Source organism: Galleria mellonella, unplaced genomic scaffold, assembly GCF_026898425.1.
Source record: "Galleria mellonella isolate WM207_F2 unplaced genomic scaffold, CSIRO_AGI_GalMel_v1 utg117, whole genome shotgun sequence".
Classification (NCBI taxonomy): domain Eukaryota; kingdom Metazoa; phylum Arthropoda; class Insecta; order Lepidoptera; family Pyralidae; genus Galleria; species Galleria mellonella.
In genome coordinates this window covers 9,980,739-9,995,195 of record NW_026441980.1, presented here as the reverse complement: position 1 = coordinate 9,995,195, position 14,457 = coordinate 9,980,739, and the positions used below count along the sequence as shown (strand labels likewise).

The 14,457-nt window shown below is 42.2% G+C and overlaps 1 protein-coding gene across 2 annotated transcripts in view; it reads right to left on the bottom strand.

Moving 5' to 3' along the window:
- LOC113511851 (collagen alpha-1(III) chain-like) overlaps positions 1 to 14,457 on the bottom strand; it is a 32,772-nt gene continuing 18,315 nt past the window's right edge. Inside the window, exons 3-13 of one of the 2 annotated variants that reach the window (XM_052896238.1) lie at positions 13,950 to 14,166; positions 13,002 to 13,198; positions 12,374 to 12,550; positions 11,205 to 11,285; positions 10,596 to 10,808; positions 8,102 to 8,227; positions 7,633 to 7,758; positions 6,496 to 6,594; positions 5,963 to 6,232; positions 2,120 to 5,803; positions 1 to 928 (exon numbers count right to left, since the gene is read on the bottom strand). In XM_052896238.1, coding sequence (XP_052752198.1) covers positions 351 to 928; positions 2,120 to 5,803; positions 5,963 to 6,232; positions 6,496 to 6,594; positions 7,633 to 7,758; positions 8,102 to 8,227; positions 10,596 to 10,808; positions 11,205 to 11,285; positions 12,374 to 12,550; positions 13,002 to 13,198; positions 13,950 to 14,166 — 5,768 coding nt within the window. In that variant the 3' untranslated portion in view covers positions 1 to 350. Of the gene's footprint in view, positions 929 to 2,119; positions 6,233 to 6,495; positions 6,595 to 7,632; positions 7,759 to 8,101; positions 8,228 to 10,595; positions 10,809 to 11,204; positions 11,286 to 12,373; positions 12,551 to 13,001; positions 13,199 to 13,949; positions 14,167 to 14,457 lie in introns of both variants that reach the window. The other variant, XM_052896232.1, reaches the window with a different exon arrangement.

The window sequence follows — 14,457 nt, the reverse complement described above, 5'->3', positions numbered from 1 at the left end:
TAAAAAGACAATATTTATTTATTCATTTATTTCCTACAATGGCAACAAATTCTCTCTTATAAAGTTATAATTGACCACAAGTGAGATAAAAATTTAGTTATTTATCTATTTCTGTAATAGCAAAAATTACAATTGTAAATATTACATACTGTTGCGCATTTACGTCAATATAAAAACATTTTAAGTATATTAATGTATAAACATCCCAAAACGTACAGGATAATAAATAAACGGGTCGAGAAATTTTGAGACCGTCCAAGAATTGCTATCAGACAATCTCAAAATTATATATCAATTCCTTAATACGACCATTTTTATAATCTCATTGTGTCACAACGAAACATTGACGTTTAGATTTTCAGATCTTTGCTTGTTCTACTCTTATCATCCAACATTCTAGGATGCATATTTATTCTAGTAACATCTTTTTTTCTAGGTTTTATTTGATTTTTAAGAAGATGTTCTAATTCACTTAGTGACTTTATAACTTTTAAATCACCGAAGTTTGAACTTCGGGCACCATTCCATCTACCTAAGTTACGGTATACATCTCTATTTGCTTGGCATTGGGCGCAGTTGTATGACACAGGCACTGCGTTAGGGAAATTTTGCTGAGCAGTGTCCATGCTTGAGCCATTTCCTGGACAGTATGGTACGAATACTACTGGGATAAATCCAATTATTCCATATGGCGCATATGTTGGTTGTCCTTGACCTTGGCCTTGACCTGTTCCTCCTCCTTGACCTGGTGCGACTGCAGTAGAATCGTTCTTTCCTGGGTTTACTAGATAGCATGGGCATGATCCAGGACTTGGCACGATCGGCAATGGATATGGAATAACGTAGATAGGGAATGGTGGCATTTGACTACCGGGAGGGACTTGGTTTGGCGGTTGGACTCCAGTAGGTTCGCCGACTGAATCTCCGCCTGAAAAAATATATTGAAATAATTAATGTAAGAAAATAACGATGCACTCGTTATTTTCTTAGTCTTGTGATTTTTTATTATTAGAAATAAATTTATAGCAATTTTAACGCTCGATTAGTCGTAATGGGTGTACTAAACTGATATTAGTATAATTATGAAATTAATAAAATTAACTCAGGTAGTATCTATTAAATTTATAAAAATTCAAGCTAGTAGTTTTTGGAATAAACAAGAAAACGACACCCATAATGACAAAGAGAAGTTTACAAGTACGAACCCATAGATACAAACGTAATATAGCACGATCCTCCAACAAATAAAATAATATGGAAACGTGGGATAACACAAACAGGCGACTTTTAAATGACAGTGATCTATAAATAATGAAGTTTTTGGAATAAATAAGAAAACGACACCCATAATAACAAAGAGAAGTTTACAAGTACGACCCCATAGATACAAACGTAATATAGCACGATCCTCCAACAAATAAAAAGACATGGAAACGTGGGATAACACAAACAGGCGACTTTTAAATGACAGTGATCTATAAATAATGAATTCTTACATTATACCCATATGTGAAAGTGAATTTGTTTATTTGTTATCTCTTGGTACATTAACGGATTGACTAATTGTTACAAAATTTGACATATGCTACATGTACTATGTGGTATTGAGGCTACTTTTTATCTTGGTCAGTTACGCATCCCGCTCACAAGGATGACGACGTGGGTATAAATAATTGAAATTTAAATTTAATTTTACTGTTTTTTTCTTGTATTACCTTCGATCAAAAGTTTCATAAGCGTGTAGAAGTTACAAATATTTTGTCAGTAAATAAAGAATAACAGTAAGTGATTCTTACTGTTATTCATTTATATAATGTCATTATATAATATTAAATACATCTGAATTAGATGATTCACCGAAATACTGCTGCTTTTAGTTACGTTTCAGTTTATAAACAGTGGTGATGTTATAAAATACTGTTAACTAGCGGTCCGTCCCGGCGTCGCACGGGTGGACATTTTTGACATTTCCCTTCACTGCTCTGCTCCTACTGATCGTAGTGTGATGAAAAGTATACTATAACCTGCCCAGGAGTATGAAGAATAATAGTACCAAGTTTCGTTAAAATCCGTCTAGTAGTTTTTGTTTCTATATAAAGATGTAAAAATATATGTTTACCTGGTCTACTGGGTTGACCTGGCTGTACTGGATATCCTGGTTGACCTGGTTGTCCTGGTTGTCCTGGGTACCCCGGTTGACCGGGTTGTCCTGGGTAACCTGGTTGTCCTGGGTAACCTGGCTGGCCTGACTGTCCTGGCTCACCAGGTTGTCCTGGCCCGCCGGGTTGTCCTGGCTGTCCTGGGTAGCCTGGCTGGCCTGGTTCTTCTGGCCCACCGGGTTGTCCTGGCTGTCCTGGTTGTCCTGGCTGGCTCGGTTGTCCTGGCCCACCTGGTTGGCCTGGCTGTCCTGGGTATCCTGGTTGTCCTGGTTGTCCTGGACCACCGGGTTGTCCTGGTTGTCCTGGATATCCTGGCTGGCCTGGCTGTCCTGGCCCACCTGGTTGTCCAGGCTGTCCTGGGTATCCTGGCTGGCCTGGTTGTCCTGGCTTACCAGGTTGTCCTGGGTATCCTGGCTGGACTGGTTGCCCTGGCCCACCTGGTTGTCCAGGCTGTCCTGGGTACCCTGGCTGGCCTGGTTGTCCTGGCCTACCAGGTTGTCCTGGGTATCCAGGCTGGCCCGGTTGTCCTGGCTGTCCTGGTTCTCCTGGCCCACCGGGTTGTCCTGGCTGTCCTGGTTGTCCTGGCTGGCCCGGTTGTCCTGGTCCACCTGGTTGGCCTGGCTGTCCTGGGTATCCTGGTTGTCCTGGTTGACCTGGACCACCGGGTTGTCCTGGTTGTTCTGGATATCCTGGCTGGCCTGGTTGTCCTGGCCTACCTGGTTGTCCAGGGTGTCCTGGGTATCCTGGCTGGCCTGGTTGTCCTGGCCTACCAGGTTGTCCTGGCCCGCTAGGTTGTCCTGGTTGGCCTTGTCCTGGTTGTCCTGGATATCCTGGCTGGCCTGGCTGTCCTGGCCCACCTGGTTGTCCAGGCTGTCCTGGGTATCCTGGCTGGCCTGGTTGTCCTGGCTTACCAGGTTGTCCTGGGTATCCTGGCTGGCCTGGTTGTCCTGGCCCACCTGGTTGTCCAGGCTGTCCTGGGTATCCTGGCTGGCCTGGTTGTCCTGGCCTACCAGGTTGTCCTGGGTATCCAGGCTGGCCCGGTTGTCCTGTCTGTCCTGGTTCTCCTGGCCCACCGGGTTGTCCTGGCTGTCCTGGTTGTCCTGGCTGGCCTGGTTGTCCTGGCCCACCTGGTTGGCCTGGCTGTCCTGGGTATCCTGGTTGTCCTGGTTGTCCTGGGCCACCGGGTTGTCCTGGTTGTCCTGGATATCCTGGGTGGCCTGGTTGTCCTGGCCCACCTGGTTGTCCAGGGTGTCCTGGGTATCCTGGCTGGCCTGGTTGTCCTGGCCTACCAGGTTGTCCTGGGTATCCTGGCTGAGCTGGTTGTCCTGGCCCGCTAGGTTGTCCTGGTTGGCCTTGTCCTGGTTGTCCTGGATATCCTGGCTGGCCTGGTTGTCCTGGCCCACCTGGTTGTCCAGGTTGTCCTGGGTATCCTGGCTGGCCTGGTTGTCCTGGTTTACCAGGTTGTCCTGGGTATCCTGGCTGACCTGGTTGTACTGGCCCGCTAGGTTGTCCTGGTTGGCCTTGTCCTGGTTGTCCTGGGTATCCTGGCTGGCCTGGTTGTCCTGGCCCACCGGGTTGTCCTGGTTGTCCTGGTTTTCCAGGCTGGCCCGGTTGTCCTGGCTGCCCTGGGCCACCGGGTTGACCTGGCTGTCCTGGGTAGCCTGGCTGGCCTGGTTGTCCTGGCCCACCGGGTTGACCTGGTTGGCCTGGCTGTCCTGGGTATCCTGGTAGCCCTGGTTGTCCTGGCCCACCGGGCTGTCCTGGTTGTCCTGGGTATCCTGGCTGGCCTGATTGTCCTGGCCCACCGGGTTGTCCTGGGCCACCGGGTTGTCCTGGCTGTCCTGGTTTTCCAGGCTGGCCCGGTTGTCCTGGCTGCCCTGGGCCACCGGGTTGTCCTGGCTGTCCTGGGTAGCCTGGCTGGCCTGGTTGTCCTGGCCCACCGGGCTGTCCTGGTTGTCCTGGGTATCCTGGCTGGCCTGGTTGTCCTGGCCCACCAGGTTGACCTGGTTGGCCTGGCTGTCCTGGGTATCCTGGCTGCCCTGGTTGTCCTGGCCCACCGGGTTGACCTGGTTGCCCTGGCTGTCCTGGTCCACCGGGTTGTCCTGGTTGGCCTGGTTGTCCTGGTCCACCGGGAAGTCCTGGCTGGCCTGGGTATCCTGGCTGGCCTGGATGTCCTGGCACACCGGGTTGTCCTGGTTGTCCTGGGTACCCTGGTTGGCCGGGCTGTCCTGGCCCACCTGGTTGGCCTGGCTGTCCTGGATATCCTGGCTGTCCTGGTTGTCCTGGCCCACCGGGTTGTCCTGGTTGTCCTGGGTACCCTGGCTGGCCCGGTTGTCCTGGCCCACCTGGTTGGCCTGGCTGTCCTGGGTATCCTGGTTGTCCTGGTTGTCCTGGCCCACCGGGTTGTCCTGGTTGTCCTGGGTATCCTGGCTGGCTTGGTTGTCCTGACCTCCCACCTGGTTGACCTGGCTGTCCTGGATACCCTGGCTGTCCTGGTTGTCCTGGGTATCCTGGCTGGCCTGGTTGTCCTGGCCCACCGGGTTGTCCTGGGCCACCGGGTTGTCCTGGCTGTCCTGGTTTTCCAGGCTGGCCCGGTTGTCCTGGCTGCCCTGGGCCACCGGGTTGTCCTGGCTGTCCTGGGTAGCCTGGCTGGCCTGGTTGTCCTGGCCCACCGGGTTGTCCTGGTTGTCCTGGGTACCCTGGTTGGCCTGGCTGTCCTGGCCCACCTGGTTGGCCTGGCTGTCCTGGATATCCTGGCTGTCCTGGTTGTCCTGGCCTACCGGGTTGTCCTGGTTGTCCTGGGTACCCTGGCTGGCCCGGTTGTCCTGGCCCACCTGGATGGCCTGGCTGTCCTGGTTGTCCTGGCACACCGGGTTGTCCTGGTTGTCCTGGGTACCCTGGTTGGCCTGGCTGTCCTGGCCCACCTGGTTGGCTTGGCTGTCCTGGATATCCTGGCTGCCCTGGTTGTCCTGGCCCACCGGGTTGTCCTGGTTGTCCTGGGTACACTGGCTGGCCCGGCTGTCCTGGCCCACCTGGTTGGCCTGGCTGTCCTGGGTATCCTGGTTGTCCTGGTTGTCCTGGCCCACCGGGTTGTCCTGGTTGGCCTGGTTGTCCTGGCCCACCTGGTTGGCCTGGCTGTCCTGGATATCCTGGCTGTCCTGGTTGTCCTGACACACCGGGTGTGCCTGGTTGTCCTGGTTGTCCTGGCCCACCGGGTTGTCCTGGTTGCCCTGGATATCCTGGTTGGCCTGGTTGTCCTGGCCCACCTGGTTGGCCTGGCTGTCCTGGATATCCTGGCTGTCCTGGTTGTCCTGGCCCACCGGGTTGTCCTGGTTGTCCTGGGTACCCTGGCTGGCCCGGTTGTCCTGGCCCACCTGGATGGCCTGGCTGTCCTGGTTGTCCTGGCACACCGGGTTTTCCTGGTTGTCCTGGGTACCCTGGTTGGCCTGGCTGTCCTGGCCCACCTGGTTGGCTTGGATGTCCTGGATATCCTGGCTGCCCTGGTTGTCCTGGCCCACCGGGTTGTCCTGGTTGTCCTGGGTACCCTGGCTGGCCCGGCTGTCCTGGCCCACCTGGTTGGCCTGGCTGTCCTGGGTATCCTGGTTGTCCTGGTTGTCCTGGCCCACCGGGTTGTCCTGGTTGGCCTGGTTGTCCTGGCCCACCTGGTTGGCCTGGCTGTCCTGGATATCCTGGCTGTCCTGGTTGTCCTGGCACACCGGGATTGCCTGGTTGGCCTGGTTGTCCTGGCACACCGGGTTTACCTGGTTGGCCTGGTTGCCCTGGCCCACCGGGTCCTGGTTGGCCTGGCTGTCCTGGGTATCCTGGCTGCCCTGGTTGTCCTGGCCCACCGGGTTGACCTGGTTGGCCTGGCTGTCCTGGGTATCCTGGCTGCCCTGGTTGTCCTGGCCCCCCGGGTTGACCTGGTTGCCCTGGCTGTCCTGGTCCACCGGGTTGTCCTGGTTGTCCGGGGTATCCTGGCTGGCCTGGTTGTCCTGGCCTACCGGGTTGACCTGGCTGCCCTGGGTATCCTGGTTGACCAGGATATCCTGGTTGCCCTGGTTGCCCAGCACCTCCTATAAGGGAATGAATATCCGTATCTAATATTTTTAATTAACAGTTTTACCTTTTAATAAGAAGTATGGAACTGGTAAACTAAAATTATCACGTTAAAAGAAGAAAATGATATATTAGATCATTTACGGTTCATGCGACTAGAATTCTCTTCCACTACACATTCACGAAAGTTAATTACTGAATGTTTTCGAGAGCAGATTAAAAGAGCATCTTCTGTCCTCATTAACTTATTATGTTAATGATAATAAAAAATATAGTTTACCTGGTCCACCGGGGCCGCCGGGAGAGCCTGGTGTGCTTGGTTGTCCGGGATAGTAACTGCCTGATGAGCTTCCAGGACCACCGGGGCCACCGGGGCCGCCTGGATTGGATATATTTTGTTAATACTACTTTTGCTATATATGAGACATGGTTTATGTGTGTGTATATATTTTATGATTATACTGGCTGTAACTCGCGGTTTCGCCCACGTAAAGCAGTCCATAATGTGAGCTAAGTTAGGAAGGGTATAACGCATCCGCGTACCAAATTTTATTTAAATCCGTTTAGTAATTTTTGCGTGAAATAGTAACAAACATCTATCCATACAATTTTCGTATTTCTTACATTTAATATTATATAACATTTAATTATTATAAAAAGTTGTATGCACCTAGTAAGGATAAGATTTTCATCTTTATCAATATTTTTATATATAAATTCTGATAATATTATACACTCTATAATATTATTCTGATAATATAAAGATAACGTGAGTTTGTTTTCTTAATGACCTCTTAGTGCCTTAATATCACGACCAATTGTTATGTATACACTTATTCTAGTATTTACGTATGTATTTTTTTTATACGACTTAGAATGGCAAACAAGCTGACGGCACACTTGATGGAAAGTGGTAACCGTCGCCTATAGACATGAGCAGTACCATGGACATAACAGAGTATACTGATTCGTCCATGATACCCCCCATGCGTTGCCATTTCTGAGGACTCAGGTGTTATTCCTCTGTACCCTGTAAATTCACGCCATATCCCACTCTTCAAACCGAAACACAGCCATGAAAACACAACTGCTTCATGGTTGAAACACGAAAGTCGTTTGCTTGGATACCTCTGTCCCAAGAGGTACCCAAGCAAACGACTTTTGTACAAAGTCTCCCTCTGTAGAAGGGCAGTTTACTTTTTATAACGATCAATCAATATATCCCAGCGATGCGAATTCACAAGTCATTAAATTCAATTGTATTGTATTAAAGTGTCTATACAAACGATGATTATGAGTTTGTAATTATGCACTAACAAGAGTATCTATAATTAATAAATTAAGGATATAATTTATTACATTTAAAAACATTCATATTTTAACGTAACCAGGATAACATTACAATAAAATTAATCACCTGGACCACCTGGAGTTCCGGGACTACCTGGAGAGCCTGGAGAGCCTGGAGTACCTGGTTGTCCCGGGTAATAACTGCCTGGTGGACCACCAGGTCCGCCAGGTCCGCCGGGGCCGCCTGGACCGCCTGGTAATAAAGTTATTCATACAATTCATATAATCTATGGATAAGTGCAAATAAAGTTCGTGCATCGGTCCATAAACACAATAACAAAATTTTGTTGAAAACCAATTTCAGTTTATAACATTAGTATTAACTCTAGAGTTATGTATTAACAATTTTTATACAATACAAACAAACAATCTGTTGACTCATTCGACGAAAAGTGGTAATTGTTGCCATTAGACATGAATAGCTTTATGGATATCACAAAATACACTGTGACTGTATATTTGTGGCTATGATATTATTCTATTGAGGCTCAAGATCGTATTAAAGTTGGTTCAGACTAACATGTTATTTAAATTACCTGGGCCGCCTGGGGAGCCTGGTGTGCCTGGTGTGCCAGGTGTACCCGGTGAGCCGGGAGTTCCGGGCTGGCCTGGGTAGTAGCTGCCGGGCGGGCCAGTGGGTCCACCAGGACCACCTGGACCTCCTTAAAAATTTAATAGTATATCATTTGAAGTATTTTATATTAGTACATCTCATTTTTATTGTTGACCATCTGATATCCAATTGTTATATTATTTATTTTGACTATTTAAACTAATCGACTGAATAAATTAAATTGTATTACATTCCTTAATATTTTAATTAATGTTATTTTATTATTATATAATTTCGTAATGTTTAAATGCTACAAAAATTGTTTAAATTAAATTATTGTAATTTTTATTTTCAATATTTACATGCTTGACCTAAGTAGACTTTGTAAGGTACTTTTAATTTATAAGATCAAATGTTTTATACTCAAAATTATTGCAAATTAAATTATTATTATTATTAAATTAATGACCCGCTCCGGCTTCTTTTTTGTAAATAAAATATACATAGTGCATGTTACTCGCCGATAATGTAGCTTTCAATATGTGAAAGAATTTTTTAAATCGGTCCAGAGTTTTGTGAGTTTATCTATTACAAACAAAAAATAATATCTTGCTTTTTTAAAATATAAAGTTTCGATTAACGAGTAGTAATATAGTGTTGATGAAACTGAACAACTTTCTTAAAAGAAACTATATTAAAATACATCTTTATGCACCCTTCATGAATTTTGTTAATTACTAAATATCCTAACAAAAAATAAATATGAAAAGGGAGGCAATTTACTATTAAAAACATGCATGGTTGTCAAGTTTACTGACAAAAAACTTGCAACCTAAATGAGTATCAATTCCATAGATAATCTTGACATTTATTGATAAAGTTACAATATACTAAAATAAATTAAAAAAAAAACAATTTCTTTTATTTTTTTGTTACTACAATGTTTGCTATTTAAAATTAACTAAAACTAGCCAAGTCAAATCTTGAGCTTCAATTTATTTTAGATTATTTGCTCTATGTAAATAATTCAACTGTTCAAATAAGAAGTTATATTTTTAATATTTAATTGGTTCCCCTTTTCACATTTACGTTTTCGAAGATATCATTAATTTTGTTAAGAAATTAGAATTATTCAACTTTCAGAAATGATCTGCAAATTTAATAAATTAATGATTAAGTATAATTGACATTTTATAGGTAAAATTTCGAGAGACAACCGGACAGAATGAGGACGCTTGCGTTTATAAGGTCGGTTCACCTACTTTTCCTTCCCAGGGGGAAAAGCAATATTAGTAGCGGGGTCTAAAAGCTCCATTGCTGGCAAGATACGCTATTGGGTTGACTTTCAGGCGGTTGCTTTTGGAAACATTCACAGTTAATTCTTGTGGAATTAGTCACGATGGGCTAACTGATCTGTTTTCATCTTCACTTATCAGCGTATATTTGTATGGCTAATTCATAATACAGGTGGGGTTACTATTTCATTTTTACTCATTAAACTTTCTTCCTTCCCTGCTTCGCATTTCTGTGTTCGCCATCCACCGTGTGAGGCGCGAATTTGGATAGTGGTCCGTATTCGGGACGAATTTAGCCAGCATAATTTCTAAATTTTTCTGACGTCGACGACTATAATAATGATTATTATTATTAATTACACATAACTTTAACAAAATGGTGTGAAACATGTTAAAATTTTGCTATTGTAATTTTGATAGGCGCTACGTTTAAAAAGAACGTAAATGGGAATATATTTCAAATCAATAATTTACTGTGATCTGATTTTTTCTTTGTATACACATAATTATCTAGCTGGTTACCATATTTAAATTTTTTAGGTCATTTGGAAATAGGTTGGGTTTTTGATCTATATGTCAGTCAGTCAATGATAAAAATACTGAATAATCGTTTGGGCTGTTTTTATGATATTTCGGGTTCTAGTTAATGTAAAGGGTTTTAATAAATAAACCAAATTTAATCTTTTTATGTTGAATAGATTTTGAGTTATTAAGAGGTGAAAAGCGGCTTCAAATGTGTGTTTGTGTAACCACACGGCTGATGCGTCGTCAGTACTTGGCTTGACACGCTTCCGCGTTTGAAAATATATTCGTAGCTATAGCTAGGAATTGATATTTTGACAACCTCTGGTGTATAGTAGGATCGTTGCTTCGCCTAAGTGATGTTTTGTGTTCGATTTGTGTTCAATTTAAAATAAAATCTTTTCTAAATTCGCTCAGGCATGCTTGTTTAGGTTTGTGTTCTTAAATGTTCGGTTGAGAATATGGTTTATCATAACTTGGTATATTTTTTCAGGATTAAGCGATTGTAGTGATTGTGTTACATTTTATTTATTATTTTCATGCTTTCCAAAGAATTTGACCTGAAAATCTGTTGGACTAGCTTGCACAGGGAACTGCTGGTGAGTAATCGTCGTAACAATTTAGTGATAGAATAATAATAACTGATAATATCAAAAATACCTGGGCCACCTGGTGAACCGCTTTGTCCAGGATAATATCCGGGTTGACCTGGTGTGCCTGGTGTGCCAGGAGAGCCTGGAGTGCCGGGAGAACCTGGAGTACCAGGTGTTCCGGGAGACCCGGGTGTCCCAGGAGAGCCGGGTGTTCCAGGTGTACCCGAGGAACCAGGATATCCAGGATAGTAACCACCGCTACCGGGGCCGCCAGGTCCACCTGAGGTAATATTATATTGTTATTAATCTATCAGTTGAGAAAATAAAAAAGGGAATTTAAGAAACTATGCTGTCAAGGTAAAGAAAGAGTAGGTAGATAGTAGTCGGCAGAAGACTAAATTGTATAAAACAAGTAGATATTGCTGTGTAAAAAATTAATTGGAAAAATAATTACAAAAAATTGTTCAGAAATGGTTTTCACGCGGTCCCCCTTCTAAATACATATATGCGTATTTATTCGGAGTAATAGTTATATAAATAATTTTTATAGTTGTACACAAGTATAACTGTCATTTATGTATATTTTGACTAGTATATTAGGACTATATATATTCATTGATATACTAATCTGTAAGGGTAAATTTATTTATATTGGAAACATAATATACATATATACCTGGTCCTCCTGGAGTTCCGGGGGAGCCGGGGGTGCCTGGGGTGCCGGGCGTACCTGGAGATCCAGGATAGCCACCTTGCCCTAAAAAAAAAAAATAATAAACATATATCTATATGTCACAGTATAATTTTATATAAAGAGGCCGCCTGAAAATCAGTGTTATATAGGTACATCTCGCTGGAGTTGTACATATAGAGCAACAGCTCCTATTACCAGCAAAATGAATTGTTTTTTCTTTTCTTTTTATTGTTGATTTTTTTTTTCAATATTATTACCGATAATAAAAATTATCTATCTATCTATATATGTCCATGATACTGTTCATGTCCATAAGCGCCAACTAATTTGCCATTTTAAATATTCAATTTAAAATGGCAAATTAGAAATTATTTTTAATTCAAAATTATCCTATAAATATGTAAATAAATCTTTACTTGTCTACTTATGACACTCGCTGACAATGTAGCTTTCTACAGATGAAAGAACTTTAATAATTAGTTAACTAGGTATTATTTTTGTTTATCTATTACAAATAAAAAATTAAATCTTTCCTCTTTTTTAGTTTTGATTAGTTAGGAATTTTAGGGCAACGGTATTGTATTTGGGATCGTTTGAATCGTGAAACGATTGTAAAAGTGTTATTTTACACGACAATGGTATAAAATAAATAATGGTCACTATAAATTGTCCCAATCTATATAACCATCAAGTTTTTGTGATTTTGTTAGGCCCACTTGTTGTATATTGCGGTTGTAACCGCAGTTATTTGAATGAAATATAAGGTCTTAGAAAATCTTTTGTATTTTTAGATTGAAATATAGCTATATAGCAAATATTTGAATACAATTACAGGTAAACTCATTTCCCAGATAAAATTTATTTATCTATTATTTATCTGGTTTATTTTTTTTAATCTATTTTTTATAATATTAAAAATTTTTACATTAATATTTTTACATTTTAAAGTTCGGTTTAGAGAGTCTGAAATGACACTACTATTATTAATAACTAGTTATTATTGAATACTTAGATCGAGTGCCTGTGTTAATTAAAAAAAAAAATTCATTGAGCGAGATAAAAAGTAACCTATGTACTTTTTCATCTATAACATGTATGATGCCACATATAATGGACAATTGGTTGAGTGCTTAAGTTGTATGTTGACATACATTGTCCACCTCCTGGTCCGCTTGGGCCGCTGGGGCCTCCGGGGCCATTAGGCCCATTTGGTCCTCCGGGCCCCCCTGGGCCGTTAGGTCCACCGGGTCCTCCTGGTCCGGAAGGGCCTCCAGGGCCGCCTGGTCCGCCGGGACCACCGGGACCACCACCGGCACCACCCGAACCGCCTGTAATAATATAATTTCATTATGTTAATTTCATAATGTTAATAAATTTAGAACGACAGTGTTTTATATAAATACTACGTAAAAAGTGGTTTAATTTTTTTATCCGATTGCCAAATAAATAATTTAAAAGAAAATAGCCTAGGGGCGTAAAATTGCTATTATTATGAGCTAACATATAAAATTCTTTTGTTAATTCATCATAAGTCTCAAAAATATCAATCGTCGTTTTTGCTTGAAATTTTGTCATGTTTGTAGTCTTATTTTTATGTAGTTGATTGTCAGCAACGGTTAAGCGGGAGAGTCAACTCCTTGAAGGTGAGAAATAATAGTTGAAAAATATATATTGATAGCAATATGCCATTTCTATCCAACGTATTTTAGTTGCAAAAACTTATTCTATTAGTATGCAACAGTGAAGAATTTAAATATAATATTCCGTAATAATAGATACCTTCGCCAGGGGTTATAACACCAGGTTTAGGATTGCTCGTCTGTCCACTGCTATCGGTGGGTGGTCGCGGTGGTTTTGGCGGACCCGGGGGTAAAGGTTTTGCCGGGACTCCGCCTGGAGTGCGTCCACAACCTTTAGGGAAGTATAACTTTTCCCATGCTATAATTTGACCTGGTACTTTCTCCGTTGGTTGAGATCTGTAAAATAATTATAGTTTTGTAAGAGAATATAAACCTAATTAAGAATATTTAATGCAATATAAGTATTCTTTTTTCTTTTATTTAACGTTTAATACCTTTTTATTGATTAAATTTTTCTTAGCGATGACAAAGTTTATTTTGAATTTATATTTACTGTGTAGCTTAAACACGGTTCACGGTTGGGTACTATTTTATAGTTAGTATAAATAAAATAACTCAGGATACTGAACGAAAAATAAATAGGTACATTGTGTATTTATTTGGTTTTCGCACGGGTTTTACGATACTCGTACACGTAAGTCGATTGATTATTTATACAATACATCCCCGTCTGAAAAATGTTTTCTATTTCATTCGTAAAAGGACAGGACAGGACAGAAAGGTTACTTTTATTTGAATATAAATAAAAGCAAGGAGGAATCTATATGATTAATTTGCTAGCTAATTAACTTGCTACAGCGGGAGGAAAAGAAATATCATAGGTAATCATACCCATAACTTTTGTCAGATTAACGTAGTAATTGTGCGTGAAAATGAAAGTTTGGTGGAGAAATGAAAAGTTTTGGTATGAAATTGGAATGCGAAAGATTAATTCTTAGATAAAATCTTCGGATTGAGTATTTAATATAACAATTGATTATGTGCTTTCTATTCTTATTATTTTACTAAATCACTTATGTATTTTTATTGCGTAGGTAAACCATGAGCAACTCTTTAAAAAATACATTTGTATAAGGTTTCAACTTACTGTTCGTCATACTCGTATTTCTGATCCGGGTATACTTCTACAGGTTTTTCGGGCTCCACTACTCTATATCCGTGGCTGTCGGCCACATAATGCGTTGCTCGGAGGAATCCTTCGGTATCAACGTAACCATAACAGCCGTATGTCACACCATCCGGCCCGCGGTTTTCGTGATGGAATTGACCATTTGGACCAACGTCGTATCCAAAACCGTAAGCGTCTGGGAAATAATAAAATCTTTATTACTTACTATTTTCATCTAATTTGTGAAATTAGTCAAAAAGACGAAAGTCGTTTCAAATTGATTCGTAAATTTAGCAGTTAACAATAACCTTAACTGTCATATTTATCTAACTTGAATTGTTTTCGGATAGAAGAATAAAATACATTGCGTTTTTTAATCGTACGACAACAATGGAAAAAAGTACTATTATGTTTGCTTTATTAAGCGATTTAAACGATGCTGGTACTGCTGTGTCCTCAGATAGTATGTGAGTTATATACAGATTTT